The 23,138-nt window shown below is 42.9% G+C and overlaps 1 protein-coding gene across 1 annotated transcript in view; it reads left to right on the top strand.

The window, feature by feature from the left end:
• Positions 1 to 10,060: 10,060 nt before the first annotated feature.
• LEPR (leptin receptor) overlaps positions 10,061 to 23,138 on the top strand; it is a gene marked incomplete at its 5' end in the record, with an annotated part of 36,933 nt that continues 23,855 nt past the window's right edge. The window contains 4 exons of the mRNA XM_082053142.1: positions 10,061 to 10,065; positions 10,900 to 10,958; positions 13,467 to 13,775; positions 15,361 to 15,478. Coding sequence (XP_081909268.1) covers positions 10,061 to 10,065; positions 10,900 to 10,958; positions 13,467 to 13,775; positions 15,361 to 15,478 — 491 coding nt within the window. The remainder of the gene's footprint in view (positions 10,066 to 10,899; positions 10,959 to 13,466; positions 13,776 to 15,360; positions 15,479 to 23,138) is intronic.

The raw sequence follows: 23,138 nt of genomic DNA, 5'->3' as shown, positions 1-23,138 counted from the left end.
TTAATTGAAGTAACACGGATGCTTAAAAGCACAAGGAAACATAAAAATCTAGAAACCTGATGTGTGTATTGACTTGAATTATTAATGTGTGGAAAAAAAGCATGATGCAAAAGTGGGCAATTTGTTGCATATGAATCAAACTTTTTACACTTCTCTCATGAATAATTTTCCACGTCTCTATTATCCACAGAGACTTATCAGCTTTGTGTAATTTCTATCTATATGACTCACTGAATTACTTCATCCTCTGTAATGATTTTCTTGCCTCAAAAACATCCATTTAAGATGGCTATAGCAGTATATACCACAATCTACATATATTTAGGTTTCTCTCAATTTTTTTGTCTCTATATTAGGAATGGAATATTTGAGTGTACACATTTCTGAGCATCTAGAATACTAGATTTGGTATGGACTGTCCCATCCATCTTAGGGCAAAAATCCTTCAGCCCAGGTAGAAATACTCATGCTAGGGGGAATTATAGCTAAAAACCAAACTGTTCTAAATCAAAACTTTGTTCAATATTATCTTATCATTTCCTAAGGTTTTCATCTGTCTCTTGTTATGCTCCTGGCTTTTCCTGCACGCTTTTTGGGACATGGAGCATCCTCTCACTCTGCATTGGCACAATATCTAAAGCATGAAGTTCTTTGGATAAAAGGTTTAATGTCAATACAATTCTGCAGTGAGGCAGGTTTTTCAATAACATTAAATTTAATCCCAAAGACAGACCCTGTTAACTATTTGTCAGTAATGTCACCTGGATTTGTTTCTCACAGGAGAAGGATCTACTCCCTCTAGGGTGCTTGTCCAGTATGTCAGGGAGAGAGACAGATTTTATTTTTTCATATGAAGCCAGGGATTTGGAACCTGTTTTTCCCTTGCTAGCACATTACCTGCTCTGCAGACAGGACAGCTCAGCTGTTCCACTTTTCACAGACAAACTGGCCTTATCTTGCCATTGTGTGAGACAAAGATATGAGTTTGTGGGTTTTTTTCTCTTTAAAAAAGATCAAGGCATACTACACTCATTCAAAAGTTTATCTTGCTGATGACATAAACACCTGAGAGTGAGTCAATGTTTTAGGATCCCTATTTTGCTGCATCTCTGCTGTTACAGCTGTGATTCAGTCCTGTGTGCCTCCAAGGTGAATCGCTGCTGCTGAGGTTTAGACACCTAATAATGAATAATTCTGCCCTGGAAGGGAAATGTCTGTGCTCCCAGAGCTGCAATTTTCACTCTAGTCTAAAAGCAACACTTTTGTCCTATAACCAAATGAATCAACAGGGGACTTCTGAATAATAGGGAGGAATTATAATGCCATAGCATATTATCTGCAGTGATGTTTTTGGTTTTGTCTCATGTGACTTTCTCTGAAGCAAGCTAGGGAATCTATAGCAATCTATATTAAATGACTGTACAGTCTTCAGTTGGATGGAAAGGAACTTTCTGGAAAAAAAAAAATGAGCAGTCGACAAGTCAGAGATTGGAAGACTGTATGTGGTGTGGTTGTTCAGGGGTGCACCTGAAGTCTAAAACTATTTGATATTTTTTGTTGAAAAGTGCATGTTATATGAAATCTTTGGATAACAAAATGTTAGCAACAGTTGCAAACACCTTAGAGAACAAGCTTAGGATTCAAAGCAATCTTGATAAGTTGCTGAAGTGGTCTGAAATAAATAGGCTGTATTTCAATAAATACAAGTGCAAGGTGCTTAACTGAGAAATAATCAAGTGCACAAACCAAAGTTCCACTGGAGGGACCTGAGGGTTCTGGAGATGGGCAAAGTGATCCTGAGGCAATGCAGACACACCGGTGGGAGGAAAAAAAGCCAATGTCCTCATGGGATGGGTCAACATTGTTGTGGAATGGAAAAAATATTTCTTCCCCCTAAATAGCCCTACCAAAGCCTCGGTTGGGGTACTTCGGGCATTGCTCTTCAGAAAAGAGAAGGAAAACCAGGAAAAAGTCTGAAGGAGATCAGTAAAACTTTGCAGGTCTCCAGAAAAGATGATCAATAAAGACTGGAAGAACTGGAGTTTTCGCTTACACAAAGGAGGACCAGTATGAGACAAAAACGTAACGTGTCAGAGGATTTCTGAAAGGTGGTCTTGCCTGTCTGCTATCTTTCTGAAGTATATGAGAAAGTAAGAGGACTAAACTTCAGGAAGGTTTAGTTTATATATTAAAGGAGAGAAAAAAAAAAAACAACTTTGAAAAGAAATAAATATGTACTGGTGTAGGTTACATAAGAGTGTGGTGGTGTGGGGTTTTTTTTCCTGGTTCACTAGACACCAGTGCTACATGGGGAAGTGAAAGCAAACTTACTCTGTCAAACATTTGTCTCAAGATGTTCTAACAGAAATAGAAAATCATTTTTTCTACTGGTCCCTCTGTATCTCACCCAGCAGGGACATGGCAGACGAGGCAGCTGCTCACAGCTTGTGCTTGTGCTGTGAAAGTCTGGGGTACAAAAACTTGAATGGCTTTGTTACTTCAGACACAAATCGTGTCAGATTTCCCCAAACTGTTGGATTATAGAATGCAGAAATGTTTTAAAAATAGAATTTATCAATTAGAGATGGTCCTTATTTTAATAAGGAGTGAAATGGGCTGATGCTATTTTGAGGAAATGGATCATGAATTACGGAAAGTCAATAAATAAATTAAAGCTAATCAGTAGGTTTGTATATACAGCCACAGTAGAGCTATTTACACAACACAAAAGATGATTATGATATCACCTTCAAGTCTGTTTACTGAGAAGAGCTTGCAGTAAGTAAACAAAAATATTTTTCTTCATAACTCACCAAGCAGAGATACTGGGTTTTCATTTCTTTTACAATAATATTGCTGAATAGAAAAAGAACATTGTGGAAAAACCTCACTTGTGCATATTTGGGATTTATTGGTCTCCAGGACATTGGTTCTGAACTCTTGCTGCCTCCTCCAAGGAAAAGGAGGATTAAAGGTGCATCTTTTCTAGCAGAGCTCAGTCCTCACTTTAAGTTCTTTGACATAATTTCTGGGTTTTGTTTTTTAACTGGAAGTTGCTGTTAAATATGTGGTATTGCTTTACACATGCTCTTTTCTCAAAGAGCTTGCTATTTATGAGAACAAACACTGAAGTGCAAAAAGGTCAAAATGTGATTTACTCCACCACTTGTGAAATAAAGTGTAGCTTCGTGTCAAGCAGCAGTCACAAAAAGTATATTCAAACAGAGAGCAAGTTAATTGACTGTCAGGTAGTATAAGAATTTCAATCTGTGTGTGTGGAAAGGAGAGTGATACCAGGTGGTCTGAAATACAGTGAAATGAGTTGTAGCTCAAAGAACTCTCAGTGGTAGCAAAGAAACATGAGGCTGGGACACTGACTAGATTATTTTGTTAAGTTTTCTTTTCATTAGAGGCACAAACCTGTATAATAATTATTTTCACAAACTTATTAAACCTTCACTTAAGCTGTTTCTTTTTTGTCCTGTTAAAGCCATGAGAAGATTGTTCCAGAAGTGAGTCTTCTGTTAGGCAAAACTCAGATTTTAATAACAGGCCCAAATGTTTCTATGGCAGGTTTAAACCCATCTGACTTATTGCCAGTATTGTCCTTTGCTTTAAACAGTTCATAATTCCTTCTCCTTGGGGTTTACTCCCCAACTGTTCATGTTTAGAAATCAAATATGGTCACACCCAGTTTTTGGTTTTGTGGATTTTTTCTGTTTTCTTAGCTCTTATTGTGTTACTGCTTAATAGATTTCATTAAAATACCAGTGCCTGGGTCGTGCAGTTTCATCTAATTTTTCATAACCCTCTTTTAATGTATTAAGCTCCATGTTCTCCCTACTATGGCTATAGTAATTTTAGTTTCCTTGCCCCCTTGTTATCCTTCCTACTGCTATGGTCAACATTGTTATCTTTATGGCAAATTGAGCAGATTCTGTATCTAACATGGTGTTAGAGCAAATCTGTAATCCCTATTTTTGCTGTTTGTTTCAAGGGGTTCTCTCTAATCTGTAACTTAATCTCTATGTTTGCCATTTGGTTTATTTTTTCCAAGTCTCAGGTGCATAATGGACCCATAGCTATGGGTTAGGAGAAAGAACGAATGTACAAGAAAGCGGCATTTTTTAATCTTAGTAACTGCATTTTTGGCTTCCATGTGAAGGTAGCTTCTAAGATATGTATGGTGTAGGTTTTTGGAGAAGTACAGATCTCTCTGGTGTGCTTGTTGTTCATTTTGGGACATTTTGGGCATTTTCGCTTGTCCAACTCCAGACCTGGTCTTCATGAATTTAATACTTGACAAACTCATTTGAACAATTCAAGGTCAGGATTTAAATTTAGTTCTAGATATTAATTTTCACTGTCAATTTCTTCGGTATGGCTCTGGATTTTTAAGTGAAACAAAATCTTTGTGATAACAATCTATATATAGTTGGTATTAAAACACCATCGGCTGTAAGAGAGTAGTATAGTAGAGATGAAAATAGTCTCTCTGAACCCAGGTTGTTCGCAGAAATGTGCAGTTTCTGAAATAATGCAAAATAATTGTCTGTGTCAACAAGGTGTCAAAAACAAATAGCATAGTGCTGTGTAATGTGCCATTTACAAGAAGCATAGCTGAATCAGATTATTGCTTTTAAACTCTAATCTCTGTCCTTCTACTGACAAGTAGGCATGTTTGTGTTATGAATAATAATTTACAGCATTTGTTTATAATTCTGTGAAATTTCAGAGATTCTTGGGAAATTCAATGAATATGTTTAATGGCCAGAAGGCATTTTCTTATACTTCTGGTCTATGTTGCCTTTTAGATTAATAATTGTCTGTTTTGTACAGCCTTCACTCTGAAAACCACTAACCGAAGGTGAATATCAACTAAATTCTTAACAAATGTTTGCACGGATCCAGACAGCATTGAAGGTTCTGTTTAGGTAAAACACTCATTCTGCACTAAATAAAATAAAAAAAAAAATCTGTAATTCGATTTCCACAAGTGTTAAACTACTAGAAGAGGAAAACTTGGCATATTCACTCTCTGTTTTCCCTGGAGTTGCCCTGGACAAACTCCTGTATCACCCCCCAAGCAAAGCAGCAATGTCACCACAACTGGGCAGGAAACCAGCGCAATGTTTAACCTGGAAGGATGCGTGGAAATTTTTCTGTGAAAGCACTTTTATTTGTACACTTTACAGAAGAGAGAAGTGATGCCAGGTGGCTTAACTTATGATACTTTTGGGAACAAAGCCTTACAGCTTCACCGCGCTGCGGGGCTGCCCAGGGCCTGAGAGGACAAGAGGTGAGGGGGAGCGTGCACGGCCCGTGTTCCCGCCTTGCTCGGTATCAGTTCTTTGAAGGCTCAAATATGTTTTTCTTCAGCAACCTGCAGTTTGTAAGACATTTAAGTATGGAAGGGGAAACACCCCCCTGTTCCCCGGTATTTTGTGTGTGGGGAGCCCCCGGGGGAAGCGGCCTCTCCCCTGAGGCGGGGCGGGAGGACGAGGCGGGGCGGCGGGCTGGGCCGGGGCCCGTCCTGCTCCCCGGCGGAGCAGCGGGCTGGCGGCTCACACCGCGGGAATGGAGAGAAGTAGGTGGGTGCATTTACTTTCTTTTTCTGCTTGCGTCTTTAATTTAGGTTTCTTGCGGCCGCCGCCCGCGGGGGTGAAGCCTCCTCCACCCGGCTCCCTCCCGTGGGGTGGCGGGGACGCGGGGGGGGGGGGGGGCCTCGGAGATGTTAAAAACCAGGTGTTTTTTGCCAAAATACACGTTTAGAACGGACCGCGGTTGCCTATTCCTTCAGAAAGCTGATGTGTGGGTGAGTGTTGGTCTTTTCCCTCACACATCAGCTCTCGAAAGGACCGCGCAACTTTGGGGGGTTGGCGCGGTGAACCCAAATCAGACTGTTTTGTTTTATTTTTTTCCTCCTTTTCCCCCTGCCTTTTTTTCCTCTTCCTCCCCCTTTTTTTTTCTCTCTTTTTTTTTTTTTATTTCTTTCTCTCTTTTTCTCTTGAAGTTTAGTGTCTTAGCAAAAGGGAAAAGGAAACGTCCATGAATGTGAGTTGTCACTGATGCTACAGAAGCCATTATGGTCCTCTCTGATAGTAAAGCCCTTTGGAAATTTAATGCTAATTATTGACACTGCATTTCTAAAGAGGGTTTTAAATGAAAACGCTGAGAACCCTTAGTGTGGTTATAACATGAACCAGCTTTAAGTGCCGGGTAATGACAGGAGCTCTGCTTACAGCTGCAGGTAAGGAAAAAAATGTATGTTTGTCAGTGAAAAACAACGGGAGATAATATTTATTAAAAACGCTTTATCACTGGCTTTAAATCAGGAGTATTTATGAAACTTAAGTCTCAAATTGAGCGTGCACAAACTTCAATACGGTGTTCAGTGTGGTGGTGGTGGAGATAGATGCAGGAAAAATGAGGGGGTAGTTTCAGTGCCACCAAAATACACGGTACAGTCTGGGGTAACTCTCCAGAGTGTGGGATGTTTTGCTGATGGGTTTCAGAAGAGGCTGTCTCTGTAGCTGTGCTGTGGGACAAGGGTAGTTCTGCTACTGATTTTACTGGGCTCAGTGTATGGGGAGACATGGAACGTGGGTTGCCTTGCTTAGAGTTGTGGTGGGATTAGAAAGCAAAGTTATCTAAGGCAAGTCACTTGCACTGCAATTTTGTATGTTCCATTTGTTTGGAACTCTTTATTAATAATGTTTACTAGTATAGTAAATGACAAACAAATGCAATGAAATTCCATGCCTGGGGGGCTGACTGGGAACCCCTGGTCTTGCCAAAACCCACAGGACTGGAAAGCCTCCGGCACCCTTGAAGAGCTGGCCAGAAGGCACTCTGCGTAGGCATTATTGCTAAAATATTTTTCTGCTTTACAGAGATCTTTTAAATATTTAAAAACAGCTGTAGCATGCAAAAGTCAGGGACAGTCTGTGTGCTTGCAGTGTTATGTTCCTGTTTCCCATTAACTAGCAGCTGTTGTTGTTGTTTTTTGGGAGGGTGGGAATAAGAAGGAGAAAAGAGGAACTCCGGACTCTGTATACATAGGGGAAAAAAGCAGGAGATCCTGGCAACTGGATTTCTGTCTATAGGCTTTGAAATTGCTCCTTGGAAGCCACTAATATGCAACATTTGCTCATCTAGTCCCTGTGTCCCTGTTAAGTCGGTGAGAATTTTACAGTTGAGTTTAGTGGTATCAGGGTTGTGCTGTGTCCAGGACGGGTTGTAGAGACTCGTCACTCTTAGTCACCAGTGCCACCCTCTGTTCACTGCTGTTCAAACTGGACAGGTAGAACTGCCTCTTGTTGCCATCCTCTTTTCATATTAACCCCCTTTTTTTGGTAGTTCAGAAAGGAGACATGCAGAAGTGTTTTCAAAGCAAGAAACTGAAAAAAAAGGCAGCTCCAGAGGGAAAAGGAAAACTCTTTGTATGTTTTCCGTGCCCAGTGAGCAGGTGTCTGTGGGATCACCAGTCGTGGTCGTTTCAGGCCGTGCCGAAAATGGTTCCCATGCTGATATGCCAGTGGATTGTACAACTTCTCAGCCAGCCTGTAAAGAAAAATGATCTTACTTTAATTGTTGTCCTCCCTGCTTGCCCTATCTGCTGCTTTTGGTTTTAAATTGGCTGTTTTCGTTACGAGAGGGACTGTCCTCAGTAAAGGTCTTTGTACACTGGTTAACATGGAGAGGAACATGCTATTTACATATGAAATTGGAGAATTTCTTGTAAACAGCAGCAGCAAAAGTGGTAGATCCAGAATGCGGTATCTTAAGATAGATGCATTGAATTGGGCCCCAGTTCCTTTGATTTGTGTGGATACTTCCCCAGCCACGTGTGAAACCACTTGTCCTTCCTTAGTTAACTTACTCTTTCTTGGATAGAGTTATAGTTACAAGTGTTAATAATTCTCCTTTATTTGACTTCACATTTCTTGTAACTCGTCTTGTAAAAGTTATGTTCTTTCTTACAATGAAGTTAGAAATTCTGGTAAGTTCAGTATTCTCACCAGAAAATATATTGGGTAGCCCTGTGTCTGGTCCAGTGGTACATTCATTTAGTTCTGGGAGTTATCTGTAGGTGTCTCTTTTACCCAATTCCTGTGCAAAGTTTACTCAAGTGATACTGAACATTGAACAGAAAAGGAGCTAATGATGGTGACATGCAGTTTACATTGTTTTTTTATTATCTACAGCACTATTTTTTTGTTTATGAATGTTTGAACCAGGACTGAAAAATAACACCTTTGTAAAAATCAGCCTAGGTCGATGCAATAGATGTAGGAAGAGAAGATGTCTTGAGCTGGTCTGAACTGTGTTTTTGCTTTCTGGTCCAAATATTGTTAATTATGGTTCAATTAGTGCTGATAGCAGAATCTGATTGCTCTATCTGGTCATTTTTAGGGCATGAGGAAGTGAAAATGCCTTTATCCTCAGTGGACTGTGTAATTCTAACTTGCCTTCTTTGAGGTGCATGTGGATCTGGGGATCTGTGGTTGCTTTTTTTCCCAGTCCACAGTAGGTATTACATGGCTGTAACTAACACAGCAGCTGCATTAACACAATTAACTATTTGTCTTCTTACTTACAGGAACAAATGAGGGTGTTTCATGTTATGCTTTGAAATAGTAAAATATGTGTAGTTACCAGAATAGTAGTTCTTTCCTTCAGACATCTTGGAGCAAGAGGGCCAAGATACCTGGGTGATAGCTTTTGCTTCTTGCAGTGCCTATGATGGGAAAGCAAGTGATGGGCCATAGCTTTATGGATTATTTCTTGCTCTTGATGGTGGACATTTTTTTACCTGTTTTGGAAGAGAGAGCCTTAAAGCATTTGCAATGCTATCTGTGATGTATTGTGAATTTATGACCTTTTGAAATGCATCTTATTTTCTTGTACAACATATGAAAGTGATCTCTGCCAGTTTTTTACTGAGAAGTGGTCAGGCTATGAGCAGCAAATTTTTGTTGTACCTTTAGAAGAGGAACATGGACTATTTTTCATTAAACCATACATTTAATAGTAGGAATAGAATACACTTATGTCAAGTAAATTATTTTAAAATATATTTTTTCTTTCAGTCAGAAACTTGGAAAAAAAATATATAACTTCTCTCTATTGGAAATTACCCCAAATTGTCTTTGTGAAATTACAGACTTAATAGAAGGTTGTAGCTGGGTAATTCCTCTGGCCTTCATGGGTCTCCTATTAGAAACAGACTAATGGCAGAGGTACAGGAAGGCTCAGTCTAACAGCTGTGCTGAGAGGCACATTTTCCTCTGGAGTAGGAGTTGTGAAGCTGTGCCTTTGAAATTTTAGCTTTCCTCTTCAATTGCTCAAGATGTAGCTTAAAATTTACTCTGATTATAACCTGGGCAAATGGGGAGGAAAGTGGATGGGACTGAATCATCTTGCAGACCAGAATAAAGATGGGCTGTGCTTGGCTCCCACTTTGGCCCCAGCTAAATCTGCGACAGCTTTTCTTGCAGGAGAGCTTGGAGGAAGACAAGAACATGGAGATATTTGAACTTCACTACTCAGTTGTCTGAGATAGAGAGCTCTACCTGTTGAATCACCTCTTGCTTTAATCCACGGTCAGGGCATAAAGCTCATGGTCACTAGGTGAGGTTGAAGTCTGGTGAGGGCAAACAGGAGGGATCACCATCCCTGGAGGGGTTTAAAAGACACATAGACAAGGTTCTTAGGGACATGGGTTAGTGCCATAGTTAGGTTATGGTTGGACTAGATGATCTTGAGGGTCTCTTCCAACTGAAATGATTCTGTGATGGACAGCTCTGAGCAGAGGCTGTCACTCCTTATCACAACCAGATTCTTTGGTTTTATCAGCAGCCTCCAGTTCCTCTGTGGGGCTGTCGCTGCATTCTGTGGAGGCTTATTGAGGAGATGAGACAAAGGGCATGTACTCGGAGTGCGCGCTGACAGGGGTGGCAAAAAATACAAAGAAAACACCCTTTTTCTTTCCTTTTGGTCTTTTCTGTCCATCTATACTTTCCTTCCAGGCTGCAGAGCCCACTGCTATGTAGCCGGTATGGAGTAATCTATATGTATCGCACAGTGTGTATGTGTATAGATATATATTAATAGTATATACATTAATAGTACAGTACATGCAACCCCAAACTGAAAGGCCAGTGGATTACTGCATGTTGGTACCAGTTCTTTTGGCACCACAGGTGTTGTCAAGGAAATTGTTCTCAGAAATATCTAAGGAATGAGACTACTTTGGAGGGACTCCCCAGATTTCTTGCCCCAGCATTCTCTGTCTGACTTGAGCTGTAAATTTTACTAACCTTTCGGTTCTGGTTAACTACAAAGGCAACCGAACTCTCTCTATTTTATTCTGATATCCGCTGCTGAGCTTTATTTAAAATACAAAAATGCTTATATTTGGATTTTAACAGAATTTGTGTAACTATGGGATGAAAATTAAAAAGAACAAAGTACCTGAAATTGAAGAACAGTATTGAAGTATTACTGTAAAGTTTAGTGATGTTTTCACTGTTAAAATGGGTGCCCAAGTGCTTTTGTGTATCCTGCACTTGGAAAATTGAATATCTCTTGAACATTTTGATTGTTTGGATTTGTAGTGCCTTTCAGATGGGCAAACGCAGGAGCTGAACGATGACGAGCAAAAGCCTGGAGAAAAGAGGTGCTGTACAGCTCTAATGATAAAGGAAGAGCTGTGTTGACATTTAATTGATATTCTAAGCAATGTTTTTTTTCTCAGATTACATTCTGATTTTGTTCTTCCTTTCTGCGTACAAAGGTGTGGATATTAAATTAACTGAAGTGCACCAAAATTAAACCCAAATGAAATAATAGACAGATAATTATCAGCTCTCAGTTACTTTTCTGTATGTTTTTCAGGTCAGCTCTACGAAACAAGATGTATCAGCAAATCATTCTGGCCACGTTTGTCCTGTTGGGTAAGTTACTAGAAAAATAAGTCTGGTAATTATGTAGAATGGAGAGTAATCACCATTTCTGTTTTACAGTGGTATTTCAAGTCGTGCTACTGGATTAGTATTTTATCACAACATGCAACTAGAATATACAAAGGAGCTGATGTTACCACTGTGCAGAATTGAACTGTTGACACTCTCAGGGTTGTGCCCATGTGTCTTGTCCCAAAAAACAGTGCAACTCACTGTAAGACCAGGAAATGCCAGTAGGAAGTATGTGGTGAGTCAAGACCCAATCAGATAAATGTCCCAGTCCAAATTTGGTAAGATAGTTCATGGACAATTTGTTTTGTTACCTTAATAGGGCCAAAAGTGGAAAACAAAATCTGGGTTCTGTCAGAACTGCAAAGTTTCTGTTAATTCAGTGTAGCCAGGGTGTGACTTTGAGTTTGAGCTCTGCTTTCTTAGGTAGTTGATGTTCTGCTTTCATGTGACAGTGTTGTTAATGGATGCTCAATTAGCTGCAAATGTTTGGTATAATAAACTGGGTTTCTAATTGGAAAACATCTGTGGCAGTATTGGTGTATGCTGTTCAGGAACAGCTGGTATTTGCCTTTCATTTTTTTTATTAAAATAAGAACTATTCAAAGGCTTTTGGTGATGATGCTTAGGGAGAGAGCAGATACTGTAATCCGATTAAGTTAGTTTCAAAATTTGTGTTGTCTTGTGTCTTTACAATATTGTCTTGTTGACTTAAGCTAAACAAATTGCCTATGTTTCAGTTAGAAAACCTGGCTGCCCCGGGGAGTTTTCACTGGGCTTCAGAGCAGTTTGTCACTACATTATGGCCCATAATGACCAGAAGTGTATCTGTTGAGTGGCCAGCTTGGGCTGTTTCCAAATAAACGAAAAGCCATGGCTGGCATCTTCATAGCCATGTTAGCCCAGACGTGAGGGACAGAACTGTAAGTGCTGGCCTCCTGTGTGTCTGTGTCATGGGCAAACGGAACATCTGTAGCAGGAAAATATTTTGAATGTATGCTGCAGTTTATTAATGGCCGTTTAAGAGCCACAGCAATCCTACACTAAACGTTCTGTATTGTAATGCATTCTCATTTTTCAACACTTCTGCAGAAGTGGTAAGTAGCTGCACACATTTTGATTTTATAGGATTTAATTAATCCTGTGAGATTATCTGATGTGTAAGAGGGGAGTCTGTATTTTAGAAAAATAGATGCCTGACAGGAACCACTTCCCACCCTGCAGTTGCCTCTGTGAATTGCTTGATATGTTAGTTACCTGTCCTGCTTCATAGGCTGTCACATCACTTACTCGTTTGTCTCTTTTTAATCCTGTATGATGGACTAAAAGTCTGTTTGGCCAACTGAATCCTCTTCATAGAGCCAGGAGGTGTAATGAAACTGATATCTACAGAGGCACAGACTGTTAAATGAGAGAGGAGGAAAGAGCAGAACCCTTCAGGAGTCTGGCAGTGCAAAATCTGGGTAAAGAAAAACCAAAACACTTTAACGCACTGCAGAGGAACACAGCATCTACTTTTTAAAAAGCTTTATTTTTGTGGTTTTATATTGTTTAGTCTATGCTTTTGTGCTATTAATCAAACAGTGCTAGAGAAATTCTGTTTTTCTTATGTTGGCTATTGCAAGGCATAGAGCATGAATTAATTTCTATCTAATGAACTGCTTAAAATATTTATGCCCTTACTGAGCAAAAAGCTAAATGCAAAGTGCACAAATGACCCACATGCCTTTCTGTAAGTAGAGCTTTAATCTTTGAAATTCATGCAGTGTTTTACAGTAAGCTGTTTCCAAAACCAACATGCTCATCATTCTCAACATCATTGTTAGCATAATTCAAGCTATGGCTTACCAACAAGAGCTACAAATGTGGTCAGAGTGATTTTATTTTCAAGAATCTAAGTCTGATGGAAAAGATTATTCTTTTCCTACATCTCATTTCCCAGATAATGCCCTGGGGTTGTGTAGTTACATCCAGTCATATATTCTTGTAATACTATTATTTGGTATTCAACAATTACAACATGACTATGCGTTATATTTACAATGGGATTATTTTTTCTACAGTAATGGAGCCTTGATAATAAGAGCTGGATTGCAAGTGTCCCACCACTGCAGGGAGAGATGAGACTCATACCTGTATAGTGTGTGGACTTAGATTTAGGATTCAGTGTATTTTGAATTAATGTAAGCCAGTTTACCCCAAAGAGGTGCTTCCCCTACAGTCTTGACCTATTTTAAGAGGTGGAGAAAACAAAAAGTTAGGTGTAGTAGCTTTGTGGGAGAAAACTTTGGCATCTGTCAGTTGTGACACTGGTTCAGAGGGGATGCTGATAGTAATTGTGTCTCCAAGTCAGAGGAGAACAGCCCCTGGAAATAGTCTGATTTTTATGTAATGAATGAGTTTATGTAAAACGTCAGCCACTCCCTTTTCATTTTCAAGTAATAAGAACTTTTTGTTTTATTTCCAATATCTTTGCCTTTATATTTGCAGGCTTTCTTCAGGTGGCAGTTGCCCAGTGCATGGTCCATCAGATTCCTCCCAGGAACTTTACATTACCCTGTATGCTGCTGAATAAGACATTTTTGAGTCCTTTCTCTGCTGAAGTTGTAGAGAGCTGGTCTGGCTTGAGAAGAGAGCATAGAGCTCCTGAAACCAAACCTCCTGTGCTAATGAATGAAGAAAGTTTTCTGTGTTGCCTTTGGAGTGATAACAACATTGATTGTTCTTTGTACAGAGCAAGCATGCAAGCAAGAAAATTTATTCCTTCAGAAATCAGTATTTCTGCTTCTCAGGAAATAGGTAGGTTTTCCATTCAAAGGCATAAGAAGTTACTTCTTCAGAACATGGTTGGGGTGTTTTGTTGTTTGAGGGGGGTTGGGTCATATCAATGGGTATTCATTTTTATCCAGAGCAGACAAATTAGTATGGTAAAATCCCTCTTCACGGAATTCTTTACAGGAAGATGTGGGAAATTGTGTAGCATAGTTTCAAAGGGAAAACAGAAGTTGGCTGTTTTTCTGGAGGAGTTCTGAATAAAATATGTAGCACAGGATACGAGGACATAAGCCCAGATCTTCAAAGGTGTCTAGATTCTATGAGAAATATTTTCAATCTTTTTGTGGGTATGGGATTTAAACTCCTTCAGGAGGTGGCGGCAGTGGAGAGCAAGTGCAATCTTTTCTTTCTGGAGTTGTGATGCCTTAGTAAATATTTGCACATGGATTAGATTGAATTATTTTTTCCTAGGCTGTCTTTCTCCTCCTGTAAACCCCAATCTCTGAGCAGCGTACTGGCCTGTTGATGTGCTGCTAGCAGTGTCAGGAATCTCATTGACCTCAGTAGGGTAGAATTTCATTTTACAAGAACTGTCCCATGGGACAAATAAATCTCTGTTAAAGACTGCCACACAAAATTTGTTGCTATTGTGTGTGCATGCACAAAGTGTACACAGTTCAGCCTTATAGAGGCTGTACCAGTTAGCAGCAAAACCTTCAACCAGCAGGTTAATTTCTTTCTTCCTCTTGTGGCCTTGCCTGTAGAGCCAGGTAAAATATATTCCTGCTCTAATAATTAGTATGCAGCAGTATTGCTGTCATGGTTTAACCCCATCTGGCAACTCAGCCCCACGCAGCTGCTCGCTCACTCCCCCACAGTGCGAGGGGGAAGAGAATCAGATGAGTGAAACTGAGAAAACTCATGATTTGACATAAAGACAGTTTAATAAGTAAAAAGCCACGCACACAAATGAAGTAAAGCGGAAGACGAAATTCATTCACCGCTTCCCTTTGGCAGGTGGGTGTTCAGCCGTCTCCAGGAAAGCTGGGCTCCATCACGTGTGACGGTGACTTGGGAAAACAAATGCCATCACTCTAAAAGTCCCCCACTTCCTTCTTCTTCCCCCAAAATATATACTGAGTGTGATGTCATATAGTATGGAATATCCCTCTGGCCATTTTGGGTTGGCTGTTCTGGCCGTGCCCTCTCCCAGCTCCTTGTGCACTTGTAGCTCCTGGCTGAAAAGTCCTTGCCTTGGTATAAACATGGCTTGGCAACAACCAAAACAGTGTATTATCAACATTCTTCTCATACTAAATCCAAAACACAGTGTTGTACCAGCTACTAGGAAGAAAATTAACTCTATCCCAGCTGAAACCAGGCCAGTCACTTAGGTTGTTAGTCTTTTAAACGTTTAAAGACACATACGGGTGCCCAATTCAGCAAGGATAATTCATAAACATTTGCACAGTTGCAGTCCAGCCTCATCTTCATGAATGTCTGTTACTTGTCTTCTCTTTGTAAGTGAATTTTATCCTGGCTCTTCAGTTGTTTGTTTTTTTTCTTTAACATAATTTAGAAATGTTTCATCCCTTTATATTTTTTGCAGATTCAAATTGGAACATTGAATGTTGGATTAAAGGCAAGCTGGACCTGCTAGTTTGTACTGTGCAATTTTTGAAGTTGTACTTGAGGGCTGACTTGAAGCTTAATCTTTTATATGCTGCGTAAGTACAGACTATCAAATTAGCCACTATTAGCATTAGAAATCTAAAAGCATTTTCTAAAACATCAACATTGGCCTCTGAAGGTTGCAGCACAGTGGCAGGATTAGCTGTGCAAGCAGATGATGTGTTATGTGCCTTTGTCTTATACAAAAGTAATCTTGGACAATATGGAAAGTTTATGTTTCCGTCTTTGAGAAATGGGTGGAATCACAGTATCACAGTATCACAGTATGTTTGGGATTGGAAGGGACCTCAAAAGATCATCTAGTCCAATCCCCCTGCTGGAGCAGGAACACCTAGGTGAGGTCGCACAGGAACATGTCCAGGCGGGTTTTGAACGTCTCCAGAGAAGGAGACTCCACAACCTCCCTGGGCAGCCTGTTCCAGTGCTCTGTCACCCTCACTGAGAAGAAGTTTCTTCTCAAATTTAAGTGGAACCTCTTGTGTTCCAGCTTGATCCCATTACCCCTTGTCTTATCATTGTTTGCCACTGAGAAGAGTCTGGCTCCATCCTCATGGCACTCACCCTTTATATATTTATAAACATTAATAAGGTCCCCCCTTAGTCTCCTCTTCTCCAAACTAAAGAGACCCAGCTCCCTCAGCCTTTCTTCATAAGGGAGGTGCTCCACTCCCTTAATCATCTTCGTTGCCCTACGCTGGACCCTCTCCAGCAGTTCCCTGTCCTTCTTGAACTGAGGGGCCCAGAACTGGACACAATATTCCAGATGTGGTCTCACCAGGGCAGAGTAGAGGGGAAGGAGGACCTCTCTCGATCTACTAACCACCCCCCTTCTAATACACCCCAGGATGCCATTGGCCTTCCTGGCCACAAGGGCACAGTGCTGGCTCATGGTCATCCTGTTGTCCACCAGGACCCCCAGGTCCCTTTCCCCTACACTGCTCTCTAATATGTAATCTCCCAACCTATACTGGAACCTGGGGTTGTTCCTGCCCAGATGCAGGACTCTACACTTGTCCTTGTTAAATTTCATCAGGTTATTCCCTGCCCAGCTCTCCAGCCTGTCCAGGTCCCGCTGGATGGCAGCACAGCCCTCCGGCGTGTCAGCCACTCCTCCCAGCTTGGTGTCATCAGCAAACTTGCTGATAGTACACTCAATTCCCTCGTCCAAGTCGTTAATGAATATATTGAATAATATTGGCCCCAGCACTGACCCTTGGGGCACTCCACTAGATACTGGCCTCCAACTAGACTCCGCACCATTGACTACCACTCTCTGGCTTCTCTCCTTAAGCCAGTTTGCCACCCACCTCACTACTCTATTGTCTAGACCACACCTCCTCAACTTAGCTGTGAGGATGCTGTGGGAGACTGTGTCAAAGGCTTTACTGAAGTCAAGGTAGACAACATCCACCGCTCTGCCACCATCCATCCACCTTGTTACATTCTCATAAAAGGCTATGAGGTTGGTCAAGCATGACCTACCCTTGGTAAAGCCATGCTGACTGCCCCTAATAACCCTCTTATCCTTGATATGCCTTGAGATGGCACCAAGGACAAGCTGTTCCATTACTTTCCCAGGGACAGAGGTGAGGCTGACCGGTCTATAATTACCCGGGTCCTCCTTCTTGCCCTTTTTGAAGACTGGAGTGACATTTGCTTTCCTCCAATCCTCGGGCACCTCTCCCGTTTCCCAAGACTTGGCAAAGATGATGGAGAGCGGTCCAGCAATGACTTCAGCCAGCTCCCTCAGCACCCGCGGATGCATCCCATCTGGACCCATGGATTTATGAATGTCCAGACTATTTAATTGCTCCCTAACCCAGTCCTCATCGACTAAAGCAAACTCCTCCATTGACCTGGCTTCATCCGGGGTCTCAGGGGTACAGGGCTCCCCAGGACAGCCTCCGGCAGAGTAGACAGAGACAAAGAAGGCATTCAGTAATTCTGCCTTCTCTGTATCTTCTGCCACCAGGGCACCCACCCCATTCATCAGTGGGCCTACATTGCCTCTGGTGTTAGTTTTATCTGCTATGTATTTGAAAAAGTTCTTTTTGCTGTCCTTGACCCCTCTCGCCAGCTGTAATTCTAAGGAGGCCTTGGCTATCCTAGCTGCCTTCCTATATCCTCTAACAGCAGCCTTATATTCCTCCCAAGTGGCCAGCCCCTGCTTCCATGACCTGTAAACTCTCCTCTTCTGCTTGAGCATACCCAACAGCTCCCTATTCAACCACGCAGGCCTCCTGGCTCCCTTCCTTGACTTCCTACGTGTGGGGATGCTCTGATCCTGAGCGTGGAAGAAGCAATCTCTGAATGCCACCCAGCTATCTTGGGCCCCTTTTCCTTCAAGCAGTCTTGCCCATGGGATTTCCCCCAGCAATTGCTTGAAAAGGCCAAAGTTAGCCCTGCTGAAGTCCAGGGTTGCAATTCTACTTGCTATTCTGTTCCTGCCACATGAGATGCTGAACTCCACCATCTCGTGGTCACTGCAACCCAGGCAGCCCTCAACCTTTACTGCTTCGACCAGACCCTCCTTGTTAGTGAGGATGAGATCCAGCAGTGCACCTCTCCTAGTCGGCTCCTCCACCATCTGCATGAGGAAGTTATCATCAATGCACTGGAGGAACCTCCTGGACTGTGGCTGGCTGGCTGAATGGTCCTTCCAGCAAACATCAGGGAAGTTAAAATCACCCACAACAACCATGGCCTGTGACTGTGAGGCCACTCTCAGCTGCCCATAGAAGGCCTCATCAACTTCCTCAGCCTGATCTGGCGGCCTGTAGCAGACGCCCACAACAGTGTCAGCCCTGCCAGCCTGCCCCTTGATCCTGATCCATACACTCTCAACTCGCTCGTCATCCGCTCCTGGGCAGAATTTAGTACATTGTAGTTGCTGTCTCACATAGAGAGCAACTCCACCACCACGCCTGGCTGGCCTGTCTTTCCTGAAAAGGGCATAGCCATCCATGACCACATTCCAGTCATGTGAACTGTCCCACCATGTTTCTGTAATTGCCACCAGATCATAATCTCCCGACCGAACATAGGATTCTAGCTCCTCCTGCTTATTCCCCATGCTGCGCGCATTGGTATACAGGCATTTCAGGGAGCGAGCAGAGCACACCAGTTTCTCCCTAGGGGCATAGGAGGCCACCCGGTCCTCATCAGTTCTAGATTGCAGCCCCACTGGGACAAGCCCAGCTACAACCCCATCCCCCTTCGAGCCTAGTTTAAAGCTCTCCAAATGAGCCCAGCTAATTCCTGCCCCAGCATCCTTTTGCCCCTACGAGATAAACCTTTCCCACGTGACAGTGTCCGGACTGGTGTCTTATAAAACCAACCATTATCAAAAAATCCAAAGCCCTGCCTGTAGCACCAGTCTTGGAGCCAACCATTTAGAGAGTGAATTTTCCTATTCCATCCCACATCATCACTTGAAGATGGAAGGAGTGAAGAGAAGATCACTTGAGCCCCTGAGTCTTTCACCATCCTTCCCAAGACCTTGAAATCATTCTTCATCCCCCTCAGACTACGGGAAGCAGCTTCCTCCCCATCTGTCTGGAAGACCAGCAGCGGGTAGTAGTCCGTCGGGTGCACCAGTTTGGGGAGCTCTCTAGCGATGTCCTTGATCCGGGCTCCAGGGAGACTACAAACTTCCCTAAGATGAGGGTCAACTCTGCATATTGGGCCCTCTGTTCCTTTCAGAAGGGAGTTTCCTATTACAATCACCCTTCTTTCTTTCTTATCAGAGGCAGTCTTAAGTTGTGAGGTCGACTGCCTCTTCCTACGTGATCTTGTAGGCTTGTTGGCTTGTAGGCTTGGCACCACCTCCTCACCTACCTCTTCTTCAAGATCCAGGGCCTCAAACCTATTACGGAGGGGCACCTGGGGAGGCAAAGCAGGCAGGGAGGGGGGCTGCCCGCGACGCCGAACCGGAATACGCTTCCAACCCTTGTCGTCCTTTCGGTCCCCTACCTCTGCCCGAGAGCAACAAGGGTGGGGCCGTCTCAGGACTTCTGCCTCTGTCCGAGAGGGCAGGAGGTCCATCTCCTTTTGGGGGGTACCTCCCTGGGGCCTTTCCGACTGGCACGTCAGGGTGTTACTCCACCAGTCGATCTCCCTTTCACACTCCCTGATGGTCCTCAGCGTCTCAACCTCCTCCTTAAGTTTGACGACCATGTCGAGCAGATCTTGCACCTGCTCACACCTGACACAGGTGGAGTGCTGGCCTCCCTGCCCCGGCAGCAGCAGGCTCTGGCACTCTCTGCAGCCGGAGACCTGAACAGCCACCGTTCGGGACAGAGCCTCAGTCTGTGTAGCCACAGTCTGTTTGAGGCAAGCTCTCCTTCTGGAGGCGACCATGGTTGTCAGCAGTCTGGGGCGCTGGCAGTAAGCTAGAAGGGCTGACAAGCAACAAGTGCTCTCTGCACCCTGCTGCACGAGCTACCACACCCGCTGCTACAGCACCGTGTGGGTGGGACTCACCCGCTACACAAGCCGGTTGCTCCTCCCTACACCAGGTGGGCAGCGACTAGTCGCTGCCCTCCCAAAGGCTTTTTCAAGGTAAGGGGAAGGGGTGTGGTCGCCGTCACCGTGGGAACGCCCCCCGCCACGTCAGCCGCTCTCTCGCAATGGCTGCCGGGGCTTTGGCGATCGGGACCCGCCGGGAATCAGGCTGTCCCTGTACGTTTCCCTCTGAGCTTCCTAATCTCGGCTGAACCTCGTGGTCTGCTGAACCCCGCCGGCTCCGGCTCTCGCTGGGCTGGCTCCGATCAGCTGACTGAATGCTAGTATCGAGTTTCAGCCGCTTTTAAACCTCCCGCCGTCACCGTGGGAACGCCCCCCGCCACGTCAGCCGCTCTCTCGCAATGGCTGCCGGGGCTTTGGCGATCGGGACCCGCCGGGAATCAGGCTGTCCCTGTACGTTTCCCTCTGAGCTTCCTAATCTCGGCTGAACCTCGTGGTCTGCTGAACCCCGCCGGCTCCGGCTCTCGCTGGGCTGGCTCCGATCAGCTGACTGAATGGGCCGTCCCTTCCCCCTGTTCTTTCTGTGTTTCTTAAAACGCTTTAATGAAATAATTGTTGACTTGCTAAAATATCTTTTCTGTTAGAATTGCTTAATTTTAAAGCTTCAGTCTTGGTTATGCCTTTTTTATGCTTTTGACCAAAATGTTCTCTCTCCTTTGAAGTAATTATGTTACTTAACACAGTACCAAATGCTACTCTAATCACATGGATGCCTCTGGGAGACACCCCCTGTGCGCTTGTCTCTTTGGTAAATATTCTGACTGGGGGGTGGGCGGATCTTGTACACCAGCACCTGCCTGATTTGATAATAAAAACATCTCGTTAATTCCACTCACGAAACCACACTGTTTTTTCTGAAGTACTGATATGTTGGAAGGAATTGCATGAACACACAAATAGTTGAACTAGGTGAATTTACAGGTGATGACTTCTTAAAAATCCAGATATGAGTTGCCACTAATTATCCCTGCAGCTAGGGTAGCAAGCAAGTCTATTAACTAGTAGTAAATATGGTTGTTCAGTCGATATAATACTTCAGAGCTGAAATCAGATTTTGAGTGGGTTTGCATTTCCAGCGTTCCTCGTTACTTTGACTTCTGAAATACCATTACATGTGTATTTGTGGGAGAAGTAGATGTGACTTTGCCTCTGTTCCATCCAGTCTCAACAGCAATAGGAAAATCTTTGCCAGTAATCCCAGTATAGTAATCTCTATATTGATTTTTTTTTTTTTTTGTATGCCTGATGGCTGTGGAACAGCAGATTCAAGTCCCAGCTGGGATGAAGAGGTTCTTTGTATTACAAAGGGAATTCAGTAAGTGTCATGCAATTTATGAAAGCAGGCCCTATAGACTCACTGGAGTCCTTGTGGCATTTGTGTATTTGATTACTTCTTGCTGCAAGGGCGAGATGCAGTGCGGTCCCTTACATTGGAACTTGTTTCACTACCCAGATTTCATACTAATATTTTTCTTTTAGGGTCCCTGTGTTCTTGGGGCACAGCTAGCAGAGCATTTCAGATGTTGGTAAGGTGACAGCTTTCCCTGCTGGCTTGCTGATACCTTAACATTTTATTCACATGAGCCAAAATACCTTGAAAACATTCCCAGTTTTAAAAATATGCATCCCTGGCATGTGTTACTCCCTAGGAGTCTGGAGATCAAGCCAGAATTCTCACATATAGGACAGGCAAGGTACAAAAATACTGACCTAGAAGAAAACGCCTGGGTCCTCAAGGGCTTTTAATTGTTTCAGCATTAAAGAGGTATCGTCTTATTGAAGGCATCCACTGTTCGCCTGCTTCTAAATAGTACTCAGTTAGTTTGAGTAGAAGATGTCCTGTTCTTTGCAGAGCAAATCTCTGTCAGTGTTCTGCAAGAGGCTTAAGCAAGAGGAATGATGGGGCTTTTCCCTTCCCTGGCAGCATGTCTTCGGGTGGAAAAAGATTACTTTGAAACTTAATTAGACAAATTAGGTTAATTTTCTACCAAAAGTGAATGATCTTCGCAGCTGTATGTATTCTAGGAATGCTGTAAACCCTGATGGTTAATTACATTGACTGAAATAATGTAGCCTTAGGGATCCTTTTGTGGTGACACAACTGAATGCTCCCAGTTTAATTTTGAGCACTGATTACAATTTGCCCTTTCAGCAGATGGTGATGTCCAGGGTGTACTCATGTTTCTGACCTGTTTGAAGTACCTGTGAGGCTCTCCTTTAGTTCTGAGCCTAGACTCCCATGTTTCTAAGGATAAATCTTGCAGTCTGCCTCAAGACTGGTGTCTTAGCTGAGTGCATCGATTATACCTTGAGCCTTCTTCAGCTGGACTGCATTAACCTTTCATTAGAGAATTGTCCTCTCATCAGCTGGGCAGTCATCAGATGTTCTGCAGTGTAAAGGAGCAGCTTGTTCAAATAAGTATTGTCCTAGAGCTACTATATATCCAATATATTGAGAGATAATGATTGAAAAGCCTTAGAACCCCAGACAGCCTTGCTCTGTGAGTTCCTGTCAAGGTAGAGCTTGCGCAGACACATCATACAGAAATTTTGAAAGCAAAGTTGCAATGGTGGCCTTATTTCTTACATGCCTCAACTTGGCTACCTAAATAGTTCAGTGAACTCCTATGTCAGTAAAGACATCCTGCGGCTTCTAACTTGAAGTCTGAAAGCTCCACAGGGCCACAGATTAATTTAGCCTGAGTAACAATACCTGCTGAAGTAGTGTTGATTTGTGCACCAAAATACAAAACATTTAGGAGGTGTTAGCGTAAGGTGTTGACTAAAAGAACTGTCTGTGCACAACTGAAGAGTGTTTGGATTAGAGAAGAAAAACAAGCCTTGGACTTGTGCCTTTGTTGCAATGGTAATTACTCCTGTGGTTCCAGGCATGTGGTATTTATTTTTTCCCCTCTTCTGCAGCGTCTTACACTTTAGTCCCATGTTTCCGGCTTAAAGTCACATTGTCTTTGCACATTCTCCCTCCTCCAGCCAGTAAAACTTCAGTAAAGCTCACTAGTTTTCTGTTGAATCTCAGAGGTGGGCTCCAGGAATCCGTTCACAGAATGTTGTCATGTTTAGTACCAAAGTGGATTTTGCTTACTGCTCTGTGCTAAGGAAAATCTCTCCAATTCCAGCAGCCAGCACTATAAAACTGCCTGGGGATGTAGC

The sequence above is a fragment of the Streptopelia decaocto genome (genome assembly GCF_964273445.1).
Source record: "Streptopelia decaocto genome assembly, chromosome: 5".
NCBI lineage: Eukaryota > Metazoa > Chordata > Aves > Columbiformes > Columbidae > Streptopelia > Streptopelia decaocto.
This window is presented reverse-complemented; position numbering and strand designations above follow the sequence as displayed.